This window comes from Vidua macroura, chromosome Z, assembly GCF_024509145.1.
Source record: "Vidua macroura isolate BioBank_ID:100142 chromosome Z, ASM2450914v1, whole genome shotgun sequence".
NCBI classification, from domain to species: Eukaryota; Metazoa; Chordata; class Aves; order Passeriformes; family Viduidae; genus Vidua; species Vidua macroura.
The window spans coordinates 26,687,630-26,708,385 of record NC_071611.1 but is presented as its reverse complement, the minus strand read 5'-3'; the positions used below and the strand labels follow the sequence as shown (position 1 = coordinate 26,708,385).

At 41.9% G+C, this 20,756-nt stretch overlaps 2 protein-coding genes across 2 annotated transcripts in view; both read right to left on the bottom strand.

Annotated features, from left to right (window-relative positions):
- S100Z (S100 calcium binding protein Z) overlaps window positions 1–20,182 on the bottom strand; it is a 28,736-nt gene extending 8,554 nt beyond the window's left edge. The window contains exon 1 of the mRNA XM_054002570.1: window positions 20,113–20,182. The gene's annotated coding sequence lies outside the window, so the exon portion shown is untranslated. The remainder of the gene's footprint in view (window positions 1–20,112) is intronic.
- Window positions 13,816–19,897, bottom strand: F2RL1 (F2R like trypsin receptor 1). The gene is made up of 2 exons (XM_054002567.1): window positions 19,720–19,897; window positions 13,816–15,690 (listed from the first exon to the last, which is right to left on the bottom strand). The coding sequence occupies exons 1-2, from the start codon at window positions 19,787–19,789 to the stop codon at window positions 14,588–14,590; spliced, it is 1,173 nt and encodes a 390-aa protein (XP_053858542.1). The 5' UTR covers window positions 19,790–19,897; the 3' UTR covers window positions 13,816–14,587.
- Window positions 20,183–20,756: the final 574 nt, after the last annotated feature.

The following is a 20,756-nucleotide window of genomic DNA, read 5'->3' as shown; positions in this document are numbered from 1 at the left end:
TTTTTTCATCTTCTCTATCCTCCGTTTGAGCTCAAGTGGTCCCTTTTGCAGATGACTGGCAAATAAACTCACACCTTCTTCATCACCAGTGCCAAACAAAATAGTAAAAATACAACAGGGAAAAAAAAAACATTCCAGATGAACTTGATTCAGTATTTCTGGGCACTACTGATGTTAAATCAGTATATAGATTTTTCTAAATATAGAAAAATGAGGAAAATATACTGTTCTCTTAATTCGTGTGTATAAAAAAAAGTAGGAATATTCCTTTGGTCTGGAGCTGCCCCTTAGTGTCCTGCTGAAGAACTGCTTCTTCCAGATCTCAAGCTAGCAACAACTGCCAAAGCTGCGGGAACCAAGGGAGAGAAACTCCCTCCTCTCTGCTCCAAGGTACACACAGGTGTTTTACTACTGCTTTACTACAGTAAGCCCTGTACAGGGGGCAGCATTGTCAACAGCACACCAATCAAGAAGCATTATCATTAAAAATTACAGAGGAAAAAAATGACCATTGCACAGCCCTGTTAGCTAGAGGTATAAACTCTGCAGAGAATTTAAGTACTTAATATAGGTCAGTGTTAGAATAATGGAATTTAGGCACATGATTTACTGAAGTCAGGCTTTGTATTCCACTATTGGCCCTTAACAACTCATCCCAAACTTACCAAATGCAGAGGGAAAAAGAAAGTTCAGAAGCACTTAAGGTCAATGCTCCTATTTGGAGGGTAAATGTAGGAAAAGCCTAGAGTAGTGTAATGCTCTCCAGAAATGTTACAGGAGCATTCTGCAAACAGCCACGAATTCTTGTCCAAGTGCAATGGGATCAAGAAACCTCAAGAGGCATCGAGAGCCAGTAGATGGTGAAGGTATAGAAGGAAGGCTTTAAAAAAAAAGATAAGGACATGGCTGAAAGCCTAAGTAAGTATTTTGCATGTGTTTTTACTGTACTGGAGCTTGGAGATGTTCCCAGAGGATAGAGAAAGAGATATGTTGAAGGATCTGTCTTAGTCTGAAGTGAAGGTAGAACATGTTATAGGACAGATCCTCAAAACAAGAGGTAATGAGCCGGGACAGGATGGAATCCAGCCTGGACCTCTAGAAGAACTTGAGGTAGATGAACAATGGAAGCCTTTGGCTCAGGACCCCAGCAAGGAAAACTGACTGGTACAATGCCAAGTACTATCCAGAGAGTTGGTGAACATTAGGTCTGCTGTCATGTTGGATAAAGAGGTAGAGACCCACCTGAAAACCAGAAGGGTGGGAACATGACTAAACACAGTACACTGGGGGAAAGTAAGGAAGAGTCACAATGTAAATCTGCAGGCACTCCCTGAAGAAGTTTGTGATGACTGACCTCCCTGATTACTGCCCTCCTTGTTCCCAGAAAGCATTCCTCACTCTTAAGGAAATTAGGTTGCCATGGGATACAATGAAAAGAATCACACAGGAAATGTCTAACTGGAAGATAGGTAATTAAGAATAAATTATTGGGTTTTACAAGGGAACTGAACAAGCAATAGGGTCTCACAGGCACATGTTCTGGAGGCAGTGCTAATCAATATGGTCATTGGTGATTTCAGAAAGGGAAGGAGAATGAACAGATACTTTTTTGTTGTTGATACAAGTTACACAGAGACAGAAATTAAAGTTTAAAACATCCTTGCGCTGTGAAGGATGCAAGAGGACCTCATGAAATTAAGTGATACATAAATATAATAAATATATAGTCAGATAAATTCAACACAGATTAAACACAAAGTGTCATGGGGACATTATAAGCTCTGACTTGATTATGATAATTCATGAGAGAGATCTTGGGTTTACTGCAAGTGAACATGTTGGTTCAGCAAGAACCTGACAACAAACAAGGCTAGGAAAGAAATAGAACACAAAAAATGGAAGTGTTTTTATGCCAATGAGTTCAAGGGAAGCCTATTTATTCAACATCATGGCAGTCTTCCCACCTTCATTTTACACTCAGTACAGCAGAATTATAAGAGCAGCAAAGAAACAGCTTCTATGTTAGAAAGAGCTAAATACACAACATATCTCAGCCTGCAGAAGTATGTAACTGGGAATGTCAAAAAATTATATGTATTCAACAGTGGCACAGAGAAGGTAAGAAGTAATTATACATTATGCTTACAGTATGCTCTGGATGTTCTTACAGCTATTACAGCTGCAGTTGCTCTGAGGGATCTGCTCCAGAAAAGTGAATTTCTGATAATACTAGGAAAGAAGCTGATCCAACCCTACAGGAGCAATGCATGTCTCAGCAGGAGCCAGTCTGAGCATTAGAGGCTGATGTGAATTAGGAGGCAGAGGCAGAGGTAGCTAACGTACAATTTATTTAATTGTCTTTAAAAAACAAGGAAATTAGTTTTTCTTGGTTTAATGAGCACCATAAATGGCCCAGAGATATTTTGCATGCATGTGAAAATCAAGACTAGCTGAGATGGCGGAAGTAACAGAGAAAGTCAACAGGCATAATTTCCTCTTCACACCTTAGAATGTGGGGCTGCATGTTTTCTCTGCATTTGGAGGAGAAATTGATAATACACTGTGGTATGTACACCATCTGTTGTGCCTCTATCCCTCCCTTTGCAGGGCAGTAGCAGGAGCTCCTGGCTCCTAAAGCCCTGGCAGGTACCACGTGCAAGCTGTACCTCATGCAAACCATACCTGGCCAGTCAGGGAGCTCCTTCCTGTCAAACAATGTGATGGTCTCTGGGGTTCCTGTTGGTCTCCTGGCTCACACCCTGGCCACACACTGTCAATCTCATACCACAGCCCTGTGCCACCTGACACATCTGGTGCCAAGAGGCTAGATATAAGCCCAGCATGCACTTGCACTTGTGTATCCCTGGAAACAGCACAAACACATTCTCAAGCCTTTGCCAGCACTTGCTGGGTACTGCTGTTCTGATTCCTCTGTTTCACTTCTTGCTGTTTTTATCCTTGCTTCTGCACCTCCCATGAATAACACTTGAAGCTTTTCAGCCCCTGCATTTGCAAAGGGCTCCCCTGGCTCTAGTAGCCTTCATTCCATCTCAGTCTGCAGCATGAGTTTCTTACAAAAAGAAACTTATCATTTCCCATCATCCTGCTACAGGAAGCCTGTTTTCTGTAGCTGATCAGTTAGCTCACTTTCAAGTCTGCTACATTAGAGGCACAAAATTAGCATGAACGGAAAAAAAATTAGTGTTTCAGCAAAAACCTTCAGTGCATAAAACCAAAGACACAGATGTTAGAAGAGACAAAGCTAACACAGGTGATTGCAGAACTATTGCTCAACCAATACACATCATGTTTAAAATACATAATCAAAATTTGGAAAAAAAGGGAAATAAAATCACCAAAGTGAGTTAAAATGGGTGAGTAAGAGTTTTGAAGGATAGAAAGCCTACAAAGCAATTACACTGAAATGTGCACTATGTCTTACTAAAATAAGTCATCATGTCTGCTGTAGAAAACAGAGCAGTCATCCACAAATCCTTTGCTCTATTGCCTTCTAAAAGGACATTTTGTTTTATTGCTCTTGCTCCATTTCCCAAGTACTTCTATAACAAAGCCTTGAAAAAGCATGAGTTATGTTCACAGCCTCCTCCTCATCTCCTCCCTGCCATGCTGAACAGTATTACACCTTCTATCAGAGTGTCTTCTCTTTACTTCGAAGACTGACATAATACTGTTTAAACTCTTTCTTAACCACAGGACATTGTACAGGTTGCATTCAAACTCTCTGCAGTGAGTTCTCCAAACTGTTATACCTGAGAGTTTAATAACATTAAAATATTGTACCTTCTAAGAAGCATATATCACTCTGAACAGAAATTCCTTCATAATCAGATTCACATGAATTTCTGTTATTTACTTTTCAGATATTTGAAAATATCAGAGTCCCTGAGCTATGAAAAGGAGAACATCAGTGACTAATATAATGTGCAACATTTTAAAATTTATGCTTTTACTTCCCCTGCAAGTTTTTTTGTTTTTTTTTTTTTTATTTCGTTTTTTTGGTTTTTTTTTTTTTGTTTTTTTTGTTTGTTTTTTTTTGTGATTTTTTTTTTCTTTTTTTTTTTTTTCTTTTTTTTTTTTTTTCTTTTTTTTCTTTTTTTGATTTTAGAGTGACATTAGATTTTACCTGTATGGAAAGTCTTTTCCAAACTAACTTTTTTGTCATCATTTAAAGGTTGTTTTAAATTCATTGTCACTCCATTATTTCCAGTGAAAGCAGGACAACTGACACATATGCAAAGACTGGTGCTAAATGAGGTTTTAGGTGTACTTTTGGTGACACAAAGTACTACCATCCCTGAATTAAAAAGCTTAATGTATCACCATCCCTACTTGTTCTCTTTTTCTAGAATATTCTGGTTTCTTGGGGTAGTTGTCAGATATAAGAGGCTGGTGGGTTTGCAGGAGCAAGTTTATGCTACTATTGTCTTTCTATTGTGTTGAGTTGGATATTTAAATATGTTCCTTTTGGTACAAAAGTGAAATTATCCTTATTTTCAGATAAAAAGAAGCAATCTCAAATAACTGAGGCTGTTAAGACTCTTTAGAGGCATCCTCTGGCAGACATATGTCAGAAACTAGTATTATATCATTAGTGACTGCTGCCTTAATTGTACAGCCCTCTAGTTATGGTACATTTATTAATTACACATGTTGCATCTTCCAGTGGTCATTGAAAAATAACAGGCATTGTTGTCTTTTATTGTAGGGATCATCTATGTAAAATTATGCCACTCACGGAACTTTCCAACTTACTGATGTTGCTGATCTGTGGAAAGTTACTAAATTATATAACAAAGTATGTATTTCTTTTGTCAGGCAGCTGAGTGCAGGCATTCCCCATCCTTCATTCTTCAGGTTACTGTCAAGAAAAGTCTGCAGTACAAGGAAAAGCAGATGCTCTCATTTCTTCTAATGCAATCCCACTAATGGGACAGGTCCAGCACTCTCAGTTGTTCCTGACTCACCTACACAATAGGTTGCAGCTCAAGAAAGGCATCCCAGCCCACGTTCTGCCTGTGATATCAAAGAAATGAGGACTTGCAGCATCTTGCAAGAGTATTACAATTCCTCATTGAGGAATCACAGAATCACACAGAATCATAGCATCACTAGGTTGGAAGAGACCTTCAAGATCATCGAGTCCAACCCATGCCCTAACACCTCAACTAAACCAGGGCAGCAAGTGCCACATCCAGTCTTTTTTTAAAATACATCCAGGGATGGCGACTCCACCACCTCCCTGGGCAGGCCATTCCAGTACTTTATCACCCTTTCAGTAAAAAACTTTTTCCTAATATCCAACAATATTGGATAGATGAAGGTCTGGAAAAAAACCAGGATATATCAAGCTCTGCTTTTGCTCAAAGATTGATTTCTTACTTAAGAAGTAATATTTTTTCTTGAGTCCACTCTTGTGAAGCAGCCTCAGCCACCACCTTCAGCAACACAAAGTTACTTGTAACTTCAATGGCCATGGTAAATATGCATTAAGTTACAGGGAGAAGTTGAAGCAACATTTCCACAATAGAAAGCTTCGCATGGGCTCAGATGCTCTGGAAATAAAGACAGAAATTAACTATCACTGACAATAAACTTTTTGCATGTCATACTATTCCAGAAATCTGGATTACAAGACTTAGACAGCAATACTTCTTCTTGCTCAGATAAGCTTATGCTTTGAAGATTTGTTTTTGTCAGTGTTTCAAATCCAAGAAAAAATAAAGGAGATTGAAAGATATTGTGAGAATATTCTGCTTTGAAAGTTACACTCCAGGAGCCCATATCTCCCCAGCAATCTGCTTCCCCGATCCCAAACCCAGCAGGGATATTTAATATCACCTGTTAAGTCCTTCTTCTTCTCTTACATCAGATATGAATGTGTATTTTGAAATGGGGAATTACAAAACAAAGCACAGCACACGGAAACCAGATTGTCTTTCACGCTTGTGATTGTTAAAGTGTGCAATAACAGTTAGAAACAGAAGAGGGAGCCTTTAATCACTGTATCAGCTCTGTTCTTAGATACTCAGAAAATTAAACAAAGCATGATCCTGTATGCAACGTTCTTTCCCCAGATGATCGACAGAGTCTTCAGCTAGTTCCTGAATACCACCGACCTCCTTAGGCTTAGACTGATAGCTTAGTTGGCATGTGACACATACCTCTCCCCATTCGCTGAGAAGCCGTGGTGCTGCACCATGCCGTGTCCCTTTTGTCTGCTCAGACGGCACCATTTCCCAGCACTGCAAGCCTCCTTAAGCTAGGAGGCTGATACTCAACAGTATAGGTGTGATCTCAAGGGAGGCTGTGTACTCCACGGAAACATCAAGAACCAAAGATCTTGCATCTCTGACTTTAGTACACTGGCTTTGGCTCCTCATGGGGAAGCGGGTGCTCTGGGGGGGAGGAAAGAGGCTGCCAGGCAAGATGAACTACCTTCTGCAGGTGTCTGTCTATTCATTTAAGATGCTTAGATACCAAAGCAGAGATGTGTGCCTTGAGCTGACTTCTGATTACAAACAGTGAGGAACTCTCACTTTGAAAAAGGAATTAATTGCTCAGCAAAGAGGTACCATGAGTTTATGCTAAGGGAAACTCTGCATCAGCTGGCATAAGATGTGTGCCATGTGCACAGAGTGACACCACTACCTGAACAAAAACACAAATGGTCCTCAAGCCACAGTGCCCTGTGGAGCCCTTGTTCTTCCCAATCACATCTGACAGGTCTGGTTCAGTGTCTTTGGGTGCTGCAACCAGCAGTGATTGTAGGGTCGGTGTTCATGCCAAACATTGTTTAAACTTAAACCACACATAGAAGATAAAAGACTGTTGAAACAAGAGGGCTGCTTTCTAAAGCCTGCTATCTTGATTTGAGGTCCAAGTAGTGGAAGCCATGACTTTAGCAGCAAAGTCAGGCACCGCCATTTCCCCATGTCTGGCAGAGGTGTCTCCACTCTGTGCTATCCCATGTCCTAGAGATACCTTCTGTATCCAGCTGTCCGTACAATTACCAGAGTGGAGATAGCTGGCAGTGGACTCTCTCTCTCACCTCTCTCTTGCCATCTCCTTCTTGGCTCAAACTGCTGAATTTGATTACACAGAGCTCACTGTGGGCTGACTTTTGCTGATGCCTGAGCCAGCTCCACATCCTTCAATAACAAACCTGAACAAAGGCACCTGCATTCTTCAGAGACATCAGACCAAACAGACCCTTGACAAACAGTGCACCAGCCATCACCTTTAGAGATTTCCTTTGTTGTCTCCATTGCTGACCCTGCTAACCAAAATGCCATGCTTGCTGGGAGTGCTGCAAGGCTCCTCAGCCTTGTGCTCACCCAGGGTCTGGCAGTCACTCAGACATTTACTGAGGATCATCTTACTGGCTATTGTTGTAGTATTCATGTCTCCGCCTATTTAGTCATAGTGACACAGGGAGCTTCCAGGCAACCAGCCTAATACACACAACAGAGTGTGTGTATTAGGTCATAAATGATGACAGAGCAGTTCCATAAGTTCCTTTCAGCATTTCATTTCACCATCAAATCACTCTTAATAGCAATAGCACACTTCACTCCAGCTCACAAATAATATCACTACAATACAGCCACCCCAAGCATTTCCAGCTGTGCTCCTGAAATTAATAGAGACACATTAGTGACTTCAAACCAAAGCAGGCATCTTTATTTGAATGGGATACAGCACCACTTGCCTCCAACATGTCCTGAATTAGTGCTAGAGGCTTGTCCTAGATACTTTTACATTTTGAACCATGTTGTTCAGCTCATCCACTCACAGAAAGCCAGACAGGTTTGCCAGACTGGGATTTGAAGATGAAATGTCAAGGGTCGTGTTGTGTCAATCTGAAAGTATGCTGCTAGTCCCGAGTCACCGCCAGCTAAATCCAGGAACACCAGAGTGTGGCGCTCCTTCCCGAGATAATGTCATTTTGGCTCATCCACTGCTTCTTGTATTGTCTTTATATCCTCCTGGGTTTTGTAAATGCATGACACAGGACACTCTTCAGTACATTAGGGAAACTCCTTCTATCCATCACATTTTATCTTTTAATTTATGTTCTTCAAGTTAATTATTTCATTTATTTCCTCTTATTTAGTGGGTTAGCCTCTCCAAAGCAGCAGCATATCCCCTTGTTTTACCCACCTAAATTACTTATTTTCCCAAAGTGCTTACTTATGCAGACACAGGCTCCATAGAAATGAGCTCTACCTCTCCACTTGCTGCAGTACACAGGATTATGTGATAGAGCAGTCCCCATTGCAGTCATTCAGCTGGGGAATCATGGACCCAGCTGCTAAACCACAACACTATGAGTACATACTGTCTTGAACTCAGACTCTGTGGAGAAAGCATGAATATTGATGGTGTTCTACACTGTTACACTGCCATAATATAATTGAAGGCAGCATAGCTCAAATGTTCAAGACGTCCCTGAACTAAGCCCTTACTAAGCAACAGGAACTATATATGTACCATGAACTGTGGAAGAGTATTAATCTCCTCTCCAAGACATCACATGGACATTAAAAGCCTGGTAAATGCTATTAATTGGACAAGGGAGGGGAAAAGGGATTATCAAATAAACAGCACTTCAGACTCAAACATACTGAACTCTGTCCCCAGCAGTTTGCTTCTTGAAGGTGAGGCACAAAGCTGGAGTGCAGTTGCGGAACCAAATGTAGTTGATAACTGCAACAGAGATATTCACTCATCCCATTCATGTTTGTTCTGATAGAGGACTCACCACTTGATGTATGCTTGACAATTAAAATCCTACCAGCCTTAAGAATTACTATACATTGATTTTTAGAAGTATTTTAAAATAGAGACACCCCTCCTGCCCATTGTTTCACCAGAGATCTCTGCACCAACTGACATCTGAGAGTTATTATCGGGGCATTTCTCAAGTTCCACATGTAGACTGGTCAAATTTAGGCTTTTCTTCTCCTCCCACATTTTGTTGCCTTGCTTCACTATACGAGTGCTCATTCATGCTCTTTACTGCATATTACTAACACTTTTGAAACAAAGGATTGAGGCTTAGTCCATGTGTGGTACCTGCAGACCATGTTGTCGACATGCAGAACTCCAAATACAGACCTAACTTTAGCAGCAGGACTCTGCTTTACAATACACATAATAATCCCATGGAGACCAAGTGTAGCAAGTTCCACCACAAAGGTGCAGTCTCTAGGTTACAGCTACATTAGGGCTTTAGCTATGGGTCAGGTGATCAGAGATTGCACTCGTTCTCTTCTGTGGACACTCCTATGCTCTGGCAAAAAGCAATATCCAGGTGAGCACCACATAGACACAAGTTGCACATAGCATTCAACAGCTATGTGGCAGGGAAGCAGAGTACCCAGAGACATGGGAGTGGACACACTAGCTATCTCTGCACTTGGAATGCTGCATCTATATTGAGGCACAGACACTGGAGATTGACTCTGACAGGATTTAGTCACAAATACCAGGCAGTCCTTGGTACTACTGACCTGACTCTGTACCACAGGTGCAATCACAGGTTCTTTATGAACTCCAGAGTAGCTGTGAACCTACCCATCTCCATGTTCACACAAATACGCCTTTTTTCCCTTTTCCTGGCCTCCAAAGAGCTGGCCAGACCATCAGGGAAGCTGGTTGTAGACACACTTCAATGACAGAAAAGTCCAAGTCACAAAAGTTAGCATTGGATCAGTGAGTCCTCATGGATTGAGAGAAGTTGTCACAGTGTTTCTGCACAGCATTCCATGCATCCTTCACAATCTCTAGTCTTTTTTCCATTATCTGAAGCATCTCCACCACCCTTGGCCTGGATGACAGAGAGCTGACTATGTAGCCAGCCTGTTGTACTGGTCCTGCTAGCAAACAGTGCCTGGAGAATGTTTACCTGCAAATCTAAAGAAGGTTATCACTCCTGAGACAAAACATGTAGGTAATACATACCCTCCTGCCTATTGTTGAATCAAAATTATGATGACTCCTGTGCTTATGCTGTATTTAAGAGTGATGCTGTTTATTAATCATGTTCAAAGAGCCTATGACAGATCAAATACATCGCTAATGAAACTTAGGTCCCAAATGACTGTTATTGTAAGTAGGCATTATGCTGCTTGATTCCCAGGGCAGTTACAAAATAATATTCTAAATATCTTCAGTCATCATACCACAGTCAGACAAACTGAATGCTAAACTTGGTGGGCACAGGTGGTATTCATTGAGGAGTTATGAAAAAACTTAGACAAAATAGCTGAATTACTAACTGAAGTGTGTTATCTCTTGCCAGAATTATACCTGACTACTGGGAGTCAATGCTGTAATCAATAAAAGGTTCTGACATGTCAAGGAAAATATAGCTCCATGAGCTCAATATATGTACTGAGCAGACAGTGAAGAGTCTAAGAAGGGACATCACTATGGAACTTCTTGACCTTTCTGGTAAAAGTCGCCACTGTTTTTGTTAAAAGAATTCTGAACCTAAAAGCTTTATGGAGTTCTTGGAAGAGGCCAAGCACAAGTGGAGATAAGGGTGATCCAGCATATCCAGTCTACCTGGATTTCCAAAAGACTTTTTGGCAAAATTTCTGATCAAAGACTTTCAAATAACGTAGTCAGCCATGGAATAAGAGGGAAGGTTGTTTTAGAATAAGTGATTGTAAAGAAAGAAATGGCAGCAGAAAAAGAGTCAGTCTTCACTATGCCAGTACCTCACCAGTGTGGTGCCAGACCTGTACTGTTCTGAACGTTTATAAATGGTCTGAAGAGGGTAAAGCACTGAGGAACAAAAGTTTGCTGCTAACATTCTAACTTGGCATACAGAACTATGGCTTGTGAAATGACTGTAACCAGTCAGGAGAGAGATGTAATTACAGGCAGCTGTATGTACATGCCAGCTCATTGCTAAGGAGCAGGAGAAAAAATAAAATAAAACCAACATTGAATAGCAGGGGCTATTGGAAAAGCAACAGTGCAAAACAGAAGTCATCACTGTACCATCCATAGCTCGAATACTATGTGTCATTTAGAGACTCTGTATGGAAATGTGAAGGTCTCAGAGAAAGGAAACAAGACTGATGTTGAGAGTGGATGACTGGGAAGGAACTGGCTATGACACCTCAATGTGCAAAGTACCTAACAAGGAATATGATAGTGGCTTACAAAATTTCAAGTGGATGGACAAGACAGTTAGGGACTTATTCACATTATCTTCTCCTTTAGGAATGAGGGAACATCCAATGAAGACTATGGGTCCTGATTCAAAGTGAATGAGGTTGACAACATAACACTCAAATGAGGCCAGCCAAATTAGACTTAAGGAAATTCTAATGCTGAAGGTAGCAGGATGTTGAGACAGTGTGATGCAGGATGTGATTCTCGGCTGTGCTGGTTTCACTCCTACCTGAGTATCTGCCTCTAACTTCTTTCAGTTGCTGTTATACATGTTCTCTAGTCAGATAGTCCTGCTTGGCAGCAGCTTTCCTCACAGCTGGCAAGGACCTTAGCTGCCCCAGCCTTTCTCTCTTTTTTTTTTTTTCTGAACTTCAGAGCACATTTCAACTATACTCCAAAGTGCAGTACACAAGTGGTGCTGGCCACATCTTCTGTGCATCTAGTATGTTGGCCAGGTGCCTTGTGCAGCAGTCCTGCTGTTTTCTTGACATGTCCCTTGATGCCTTGCTGTCTTGTTGACCTCCAGAGGAACACATGGGAAGATTACTCTGGCAGAGCTGGACGTACCCTGAGCCAGAATGAGCAGAGCCATTCCTATGGTCATGGGTAGAGGCTTGCTCCCTGCTGCCTGGGAGGCTAGGCAGCTACTGTGCTTTGACTTGCCTTGCAGTTGCACAGTGGAAGCATGCTGGTGGTGAGACAGTCTGAGCCTCTCTCTTGTTCTGAACAAAGAGCTCATATAGCAAAACAACCAAATACTGTTCCAAGCCAAAAGTAAACTTTTCACCATCCTCCTGGTTTAACTTTAACCCAGAACTGATCCAGTCCATCCCAAGGTCACACTCGCTTGTGACAGAATGAGGAAACACTGTGATCACACAGCTGGGTTAAGGGAAACGCTAATCTACTTCTCAGGTGTGGCATAAGCTTGAGCTTGTGAAAGCTTGACACGGTGCACATAAAATACACTGATTTTCAACTTCCTGATGCTTTCATGAATGTTGCACTGATTATTTTTTTAGCATCTAAACCTTTAATCAGTAATAGTAGGGAGAGTTTTTGGTTCTCTTACTTAGTGTTTGAATTGCAAAGCTGGCACTGTTTAGGAATGCATTTATTTTAAGCTGAAGACAATCTCCTTTATACCAACCAACCCTACCCAAGAATACAGCCTCCCCTTGTCCACTACCCCCCAAAAAAAGATTTAAGCAACCACCTCCACCCTCCTAGGCTATATGTTCTTACCCTGCCACTACCTGGCTGCACAGGCACAAAACTGCCAATTCAAGGAACTGAATCAAATTGAATGAACAACCAGCCTAGTCTAACTGCTTTGTTAATTGAAGCAAACTAATTCATGCTAAATTAAGGATTTGTAATATGACTACACAGAGGGAAAGCTTCACTTAAATGACTATGAGCTCTATGAATAGTATTCTCCAAAATCTGGCACACATCATAGAGCCCCATTTTAAAAAGAAACCATTCTATTTATTAGAACTTCTTTCTCAAGAAGCTTTCAACACACTGCAGTACCATCTAATTCTTAGTCATGCCATTGGCAGACCTCCACTATTGCCACAGGTAAGAAAGATCCTTCATTGCAGCCTGCTTTGCCAACCTGCAGGTGAAGGCTAGAAGGGAGAAATGGTCAAGAGGATCAGCACTTTCCTTCACGTGACCTGGAATAGAGTTGTCTAATTATTTGACAGGAATGACAGGAAAGAAACAATGAAGAGAGTATAGATATACAAACAGTGCTTAGTGCACTTCTGATTAAATAATGATAAGAAATAAATCTTGTTCCCCAAAAGATAGGCTATATTAAGCATGTCGTATTTTAGACATTTAACAGTCATCTGTGAATCATGAGCAGTCTCTTTGTGGTATTATACAGACACACACTGACAATTTATCATCTTTACAACATATAAGCTATAACCTTTGTACTTCTGACAGAGCACAGGTAGGTCTGTAAGTACATGAACTGGATACCCTTTCTTCATATGACTCACTACTGCATATAGAGCAGGAACCATACTGCTTAGCAAGATAAAGGGAACAGGCTACAGAAAGAGTTCAGACAGCCTTTGTGAAGACAGTGTAACTCTCTTAATTTCAAATTCTTCAGTGAACTGTGTGGCCTCTTATGTACATTTATTTTCCAGTAAGGGTGCTAACACCTTCAGTTCAGTAATAAATATGCAATTATTTCCCTGCATTTGTCAAGAAACAGAAAGAGAAAACTGTTTATGTCCGAGAAACATTTGTGTCCCATCTCATCTAGAGCTGGAGTAAACTCTCCACTCCTTAATGAGACATATGTTAATATACATTGCTATTTTAGCTTGGTCCTCTGAAATACTATCACAAAACATCCTACTTTCATTGCTCTCCAAACAAATGTGTCATTAGGTAAATTTTACTCTACCCATTGAGACATTACAGCTACAGTTGTCATGCTTATAATTAATTCTTAGGAATATCATCTTTATTATGTGAAGCCAGGCAAGTTGAACTATCAAGATGAACTACTTTTGTAAGTGCATGTAATTTTTAAAACTACTTTTAAAAGTGCATGCAAAAAAAAAGCACTCAACTCAAATGTGTTATAAAAAAAAATCTTATTTAGATGTCTTAAAAAATACAAGGCACATTTTATAAAATCAAATAGCTATCCATCAAAACTTTGTTGTATATCCCCATACAAGATCGTGTACTGGCAAATGTTAAGTAACAGTGGATAATCGCAACTACATTTTATCCCAACACTAACTGATAAGATCAGCTTGTCAACTCAAACAGGATAACATTATAGGTTTTTGCTATGTTAGTATTTACAGCACAGTAACTTGGAAAACAATACATAAATTATATTATACCAAAGATAATAAGCAGTCTAATCCAAGAGGGTGAAATGGATTCTCCTCTACTTCTCTCTACAGCTTCAAATGATGTTCAGTGTAAGCAGGTACACAGAGCAAGGTCCTATACACAAAACCTGTTCAGATGCTTAATACATTACAGTTGCTGTTAAACAAAAAAGATTTTTCTGGTAATTAAAAATACTAAAAAAACTGCACAACATTTCAGAGAAATTTTGCTTTTTAGCAACTTTTATATTCAACAAGAATGTCTTCAGCCTCACTTCTAGGTCAGCAGCATTTTTGCACAACATCTGAAATGTCTTCTTTTTTTTCCCCAGGAAGATTTATCTGCTTATGATTTCTACACAGAACAACTGTCAGTTCCAAATTCCAGACTTCGATATAATTAAAATGCAAAAGTGTTTCTTCAGACTCTCTTGTACAAAATAAGTCTATTGTCACTCATATCCTTTCACCAGTAATAACAAAAGTTCATTTTCCTAAGATTAAACTCAGTAGGTTGATTTATTGGTCCTACTTGAGTTTGAAGAATAAGAATTTGATTTCTTCGGGTACCTGCTTGATGAGAGAGACACTTGCATCCTCTGTGTAGTTCGCACACTTCGGCAAAGAAGAGCGTATTTAAGGTTGTCTCTGAAGTCTTTTGAAATATAATAATAGATGAATGGATCAATACAACTATTCAAAATGGAAAGACACAGTGCAGTTATGTACCACACATACAGATGGCTCTGGCTGTAGGCTTTGAGGAGTGAATAGTGCACAATAATCAGCACATTGCTAGGTGTAAAACAGATGAGATACATGGACAGGACAACAATAATGAGTTTGACTGCTCTTTTTCGTTTCTTCCCAGTGCTTACATCTATGATGGAAGCACTCAGGGTCTTAATCATTAGAATGTATGCAACAGCAGTGATGATAGCTGGGATTAAGAAGAGTCCAGTTGCAAGTGAGAGGAAGTAACTGAACATGTCATGAGCCGAAACATTTTCAGGCAACACATCATGGCAGGTTGTGATGTTAAGATTTGAAATATATGCTGTCTGATTAACAAGATACAATGGTATGGTGCCCAACAAAATCAGTATCCAGATAGCAATGGAGATGCCCAAAGCAATTTCTGATTTCTTTTTTGAATGCACTATGGGGTTCACTACAACCCAATACCGTTGTACACTGAGACATGTCATGAAGAGGATGGAACAGTACATATTTCCATAGAAAAAGCCAACAAATACTTTACAGAGACCTTCACCAAATAGCCAGTTATTGCCATTTAGATGGTATGAAATCTTCAGTGGGAACCAGACAACAAAAAGAAGGTCTGCCAATGCCAAGTTAACCATATAAATCACAGCCGGATGTTTCTTCTTTGTTCGGAAAAAAAAGACCCAGAGGGCCAAGGCATTGCTTGGCAAACCAATTATAAAGACAAATATATAAACAATGGGAATAAAAACTGTAGTCAGCTTTCCTGTGAGGACTTCTGCTACAAATTCATCCACCTCGTACAACTCTTCAGAATTATTTGCATTTTGAACCTTATGGCCAATGAAACTTCTTCCTTTTGGTTTGCTGGAGCGATCATTCTCTAAAATTAAAAAAAAAAATGTTGTTACTGTTGTTGAAGTACAGACTTTTTGCTCTTTATAAATAAACTAGATACAGCGATTTGCTCTGAACATTTACAGACAGCCTTATCAACAGAAAAATTAAGACTGATGTTCAAACACTTATTTAGCTTCCCTTTCTTTTAAATTTATTATCCAAAAGACAACCTTTATCCCTTCAAGAATTCAAGGATTCTACCACAAACAAAAACACTTCTCCATGTCACCAGTGATATTAAAAATGCCTTGTTAGAAGTGCCTTTTTAAAACGAGCTGTTGGGTGCTCCTACCACCTGAACAGTTACAGTAGAAACTGCTTCAACTACCCCAGGGCACCATTTTCACACACCAGTGCCAGATCACCTGAGTGCTGGGACTTAGAGAACTTCACAGCAGGCTAATTTAATTGCAGTAGAAGCTTTGCCAGTTTAGATGGCCCAAAAATCAGGTGTGCAGTAAAAAAAGAACATACTACCTTCAGTCATGGTAAAACTGAGAGTCAGAATGCCATGTCCAAAGCCATGCACAAATAATCTCCAGGGCACGCCACACATTACAGCATATCTGAACAGAAATTTGAACACACTAACTCTGTGCATGAAATTGCAATACAGTCCTCACCTGGGACCTCCTTCAGAAGAGTTGCTCCCTGTGGTTTCTACTCGAAGTATCAGGTGGTAGAGCTGACATCTAAGGCTGCTTCATACACAAACTGCTGTCACTACAAGCCTTGCTCTGCCTCTTCAAATGCTGTGGGAGCTTACAAACCATATGGGTGAGGCAGGTGCTCCTAAATTGAGTCCTGGAGGATGGACTTTGAACAGCCCAGTTCATGACCCCTGCACTCACAGCACAGTCCTCCTCTGCTAACAGGCTAAACTTTACAAACTATGTCCTGGAATGCACACCATTCTGAAAAGTCAGACATTCATCTACAGACATCCAGCTAAACTGTATGGACATGGTAGCTGACTGGTTTAGGGAGGATTATTTCTAAACTTTCTATCAATATTTGTGGATTTATTTAGCCAAAGCCTCCCAACTGTAATATAAAAAGAGTCTTTTTGAGTACCTGAACAGTGAGCAGCCATGAACAATGTTGAAGCATGGCCCGCCCCTTTGTTAAAAAATAATTAATACAGTTCCAAATGAAAAACTGCTTCCACCTTCCACATTTTAAAGAGTTCTTACACAATAAATATGTAAATACAAAAGTGTGCATTTCTCAGTACAGACTCCACAAAGCAGCCCACTTTAGATAGCTGCTCCTTTCAAATTCTAACTGCAAAAGTCTGATGTACAGCATTAGATTCCTGTCTAGATTCTGCAACCTTCTGAAATTGTATACAGAAATACTGACAGTCATCAGTTTTGAATTAAGTTAACTTAGATTCACTTGAGCACTTAAAAATCTCCAGGTCGAGGGAGCCTTCACTGGAAAACTGAGGTGCAAGAAAACTTTTTGCCTGTACAATAACATGGACAAATCTTTGCAGCAGATTGCATGAAGACAGAGGCTTAAATTATACTAACAAAACCAGCACCCTAAAGAAAATTAATTCAAATGCCAAATAGTCATTTTTGTCTACATGTGGTGTATTTATTACAATCAAAGCAGAATTATAAAAAATAATCCGTTCAGACATTCAAGCCCCATGATCACATCAGGAATACTGTTCAAGACTGCAAAATTTAATTATAATGCAGCAATCCTAGTTCCCTAAGATGAGCTGCGAATAGGAGAACCCATAAAAAGGGTTCTCCCTAAGGACACAGCTTACAGATACCAGATACTCAAGTGATAATGAGCTAAGCAATGTTGATTTTTTTTCTTAGGCTCACAGCTTAGCTGAGAAAGATCCTGGAGATGCTTGGAAGCAGACCCTACAGACTAAGTTGATAGCAGTGATCAGGATACAGTAATAAAATGCATCATATAGTGCAATGTTAAGCACCTGTCCATCAGAAAGTGGTCGATACTATCAAATTGAAGTCATGCTATTTTCATTCCACTCCTAAGACTCAAATTATTGTACAGAACTAGAAGAGTAAATACTACCACTTTGTTATTACTGAAGTTTTGTGATCAGATATAAAACAATTATTTGCAATTGAAGTTCAGAGGTTAGGTAGAAAAAAAAAAAAAGCCTCATCCAAAAGTCCTAGAGCGCTAGTATGAGACACTACAGTAAGAGGTACACTAAAGTGGATGCACAGATACCTGAATCACAGACAGGACTTTGTACTGCTAGAGTGTCAGAATAGAGACAAAGGTTTGCTCTATTCTACTTTGTAAGACAAGTCTTGTTTTTATGCAGACTTTAATTCGAGCCTCAAAATATACTGAGCAGCTTTTTTTCAGTGCAACTAGCAACCTACACATATAAGGAGACAGTGTCCTGTTTCCCTGCAGTTAACACTCCCTCACTGAGCAACGATCCTTTGCTAGGTATGTGCATTTCTACATCCCTTCCTTACTCATTCACCACTTGCCGTTTTCCATAACAATCGGGCTCTTTTCCAAGCCGAGTTTCACCCTGCTTGACTCACATACAGAGAATGCAGTTGACTTGCTAATCTGCCCACGGGAAAAGCGTACTCTCTCCTCCCACAAAAGACTGTTTCAACACCTTTGCCATTTGTCCAGAAGATATAACCCACTACATACCAAACACAGGATTATGCCTACCCTGCAGACACAAAAGTGACAGCAGCACGGAGTATCCAGAAGTTAACCAGTTTACTCATGGCAGTAATACTACCAACAGGACTAAATTGTTTTTTTGATCTGTAACCTCCCTCGTCCCCGAGAATTCCAAATTCCTCACTCCGTCCAGGCCAGAAAATTAGGCTATTAAATGGTAGCTTAATTTCAGGAACTCTGGTCTGAAGAACACAATTTGCAGCTACCTAGCATCTATCCCTTGAGAAAATATGACATATGTTTGGCTTCAATACGTATACAACATATATCCTATGCTTAGCTTCAATATTTACACAGTCTTTACGTGTATTATTTTATTAGGTAAATAAGCCCGGTAAATGAAATATGTAAGGACACAGTGAAAAGGTATGCACAGATATGGCAATGAGGTTTATTATAAAATGTGGCGAAAAATTAACTTCATGCAGTGAAGTTTTAATATGAATGACTGTTTAGGTTTTTTTTCCTCAAACTTCACTTACATTCAACAAGCAATAGCACAGACTAAAAATTTAAAAAGAATCCTAGCTTTTTAGATCAGGGGAAAAAAAAACCAAGAACATGGTCTTTAAAGTTTTTTTCATGTTTATCACAAGGGGAGGTGGGAAGGAGACTACAAGAAGGTTGGAGAGGGGCGTTTTACAAGGCCACTAAGTGACAGGACCAGACGGAATGGTTTTTAATGGAAAGAGAGTAGATTTAGACTAGACAGTAGGAATAAACTCTTTATGTAAGGGTGGTGAGGCGCTGCAACAGGTTGCCTAGAAAAGTTGTAGATGCCCCGTCCGCGGCAGTGTTCAAGGCCAGGCTAGACCGGACTCTTAAGCAACCTGGTCTAGTGGAAGCTGTCCCTCCCTGCCCGTGGCGGGGGGGGGGGGGGGCGGGGGAGGGAGGGGGGGGTGGAATTAGAGAGGAGTTTTACGGTCCCTTCCAAGCCAGACCATTCCACGGTTCTCTACAAGGCGGGTGAAGCCAAGCCTCACGCGTCCCACAAGCCCTGAGAGGGCTGCTCGCCACGCCCGCCTGCTCGTCGTGAAGCGCTTTCCCTCCCGGCCGGGGAGCCCTGCCCGCGGGTCCCGGCAGCCACACTGCCATCCGCACGAGCTTTCCGACCCCCTCGGCTCCGCGGAACCCCGCCCCGTCCACTCCGGGCTCCCCAAATCCCAGCCAGGCCAGACACCTGCCCCACCGAGCGCCCCGCCGTGCCCCCGCCCGCGGCTGAGGGGCGGCCGAGCCCGCCGGGCGTGCCGCGCTGGCCGCCCCGCTGATCCCAGCCAAGCTGGCAGGCCCACGCCGCTCCGCTCACCTTCAGCAGCGGCGGCAGCTCCCAGCAGCGCATAGAACAGCAGCAGGCACAACCCACGGCGTGCAACCATCTCACCACGCTCCAGCCGCCGCCACTCCGTCCACACTCACGACCCGTTCCACCTGATTACCTGAGAGGGGCGGGGCGAGGGGCGCGGCCGGGCCCAGGACCAGCCCCAGCCCCAGCCCCGCGGCGGACGGGGCCAGGCCGAGGCCTTCCCTCACGGCGGAGGGTGGCGGCGCTGTCCCCGAAATGGTGGGAGTCGCTCGCTGCTGGCTCCGTTCCGCCCGGCGCAAAATGGCGGGTCCGCTGCAGCCCCCGCAGGCTGTTAGTCACCGACAGGCCGCTCGGCCGCTGAGGGGCGGAGGGGCTCCCGGGGGTCCCGGCTCTTACCGTGCTCACGCTGCGCCCGCGGTCGCCCATCCCCGAGTCCGCCGGTGGGCCCTGCCGCAGCGGCTGCGCTGTTAACGGCCCCTGACTGCCCAGTACAGCTGAGCAGCGCGGCTGCAGCGGCCACCACTGCAGCGGCCACGGTCCGTGCCAGGCTGCTGGTGCGGCGGAGCAGGATTGGTCTGGGTCACACCGGCAGGACCCAGGAGCGTTTAGTGGGAGCATGTTACTTCAGCTGCCTCGTAACACACCGTGTTGTGCGTTCCAGGTTTCTTATCCTTCCGTGTTATAGCATTACGGAATCACAGAATCGTGGAATCTTAGAACAGGTCAGGTTGGAAGAAGCCAGAGAAAGTCATCTGATCCAGTCTCCCTACCCAGGCAGGGTCCTCTGGAGTGCATTACTCGGGATTTTGTCCTGTCCAGTCAGCTTTTGCATACTTCTGGAGAAGAAGACTCCACACCTTTGCTGGTCAATCTGTTCAGTGCTCTGTCACCCTCACAGTGGAGAAGTTCTTGTTCATGTTCAGGTGGAATGTCCTGTGCATCAGTTTCTCCCTGTTATCCTATTGCTTGGCACAACTGTGAAAAACCTGGTCCATCTTGGCAGCCTCCCTTCAGATCATTAAAGACATTGATGAAGTCCA

What these genes read in the sequence shown, in the direction of transcription:
- F2RL1 (XM_054002567.1), bottom strand. Translation starts at nt 19,789, where the DNA reads ATGGTTGCACGCCGTGGGTTGTGCCTGCTGCTGTTCTATGCGCTGCTG. An exon ending in AGCTGCCGCCGCTGCTGAAG is followed by an intron (nt 15,691 to 19,719) that starts GTGAGCGGAGCG and finishes TTTTAATTTTAG; the next exon opens with AGAATGATCGCTCCAGCAAA.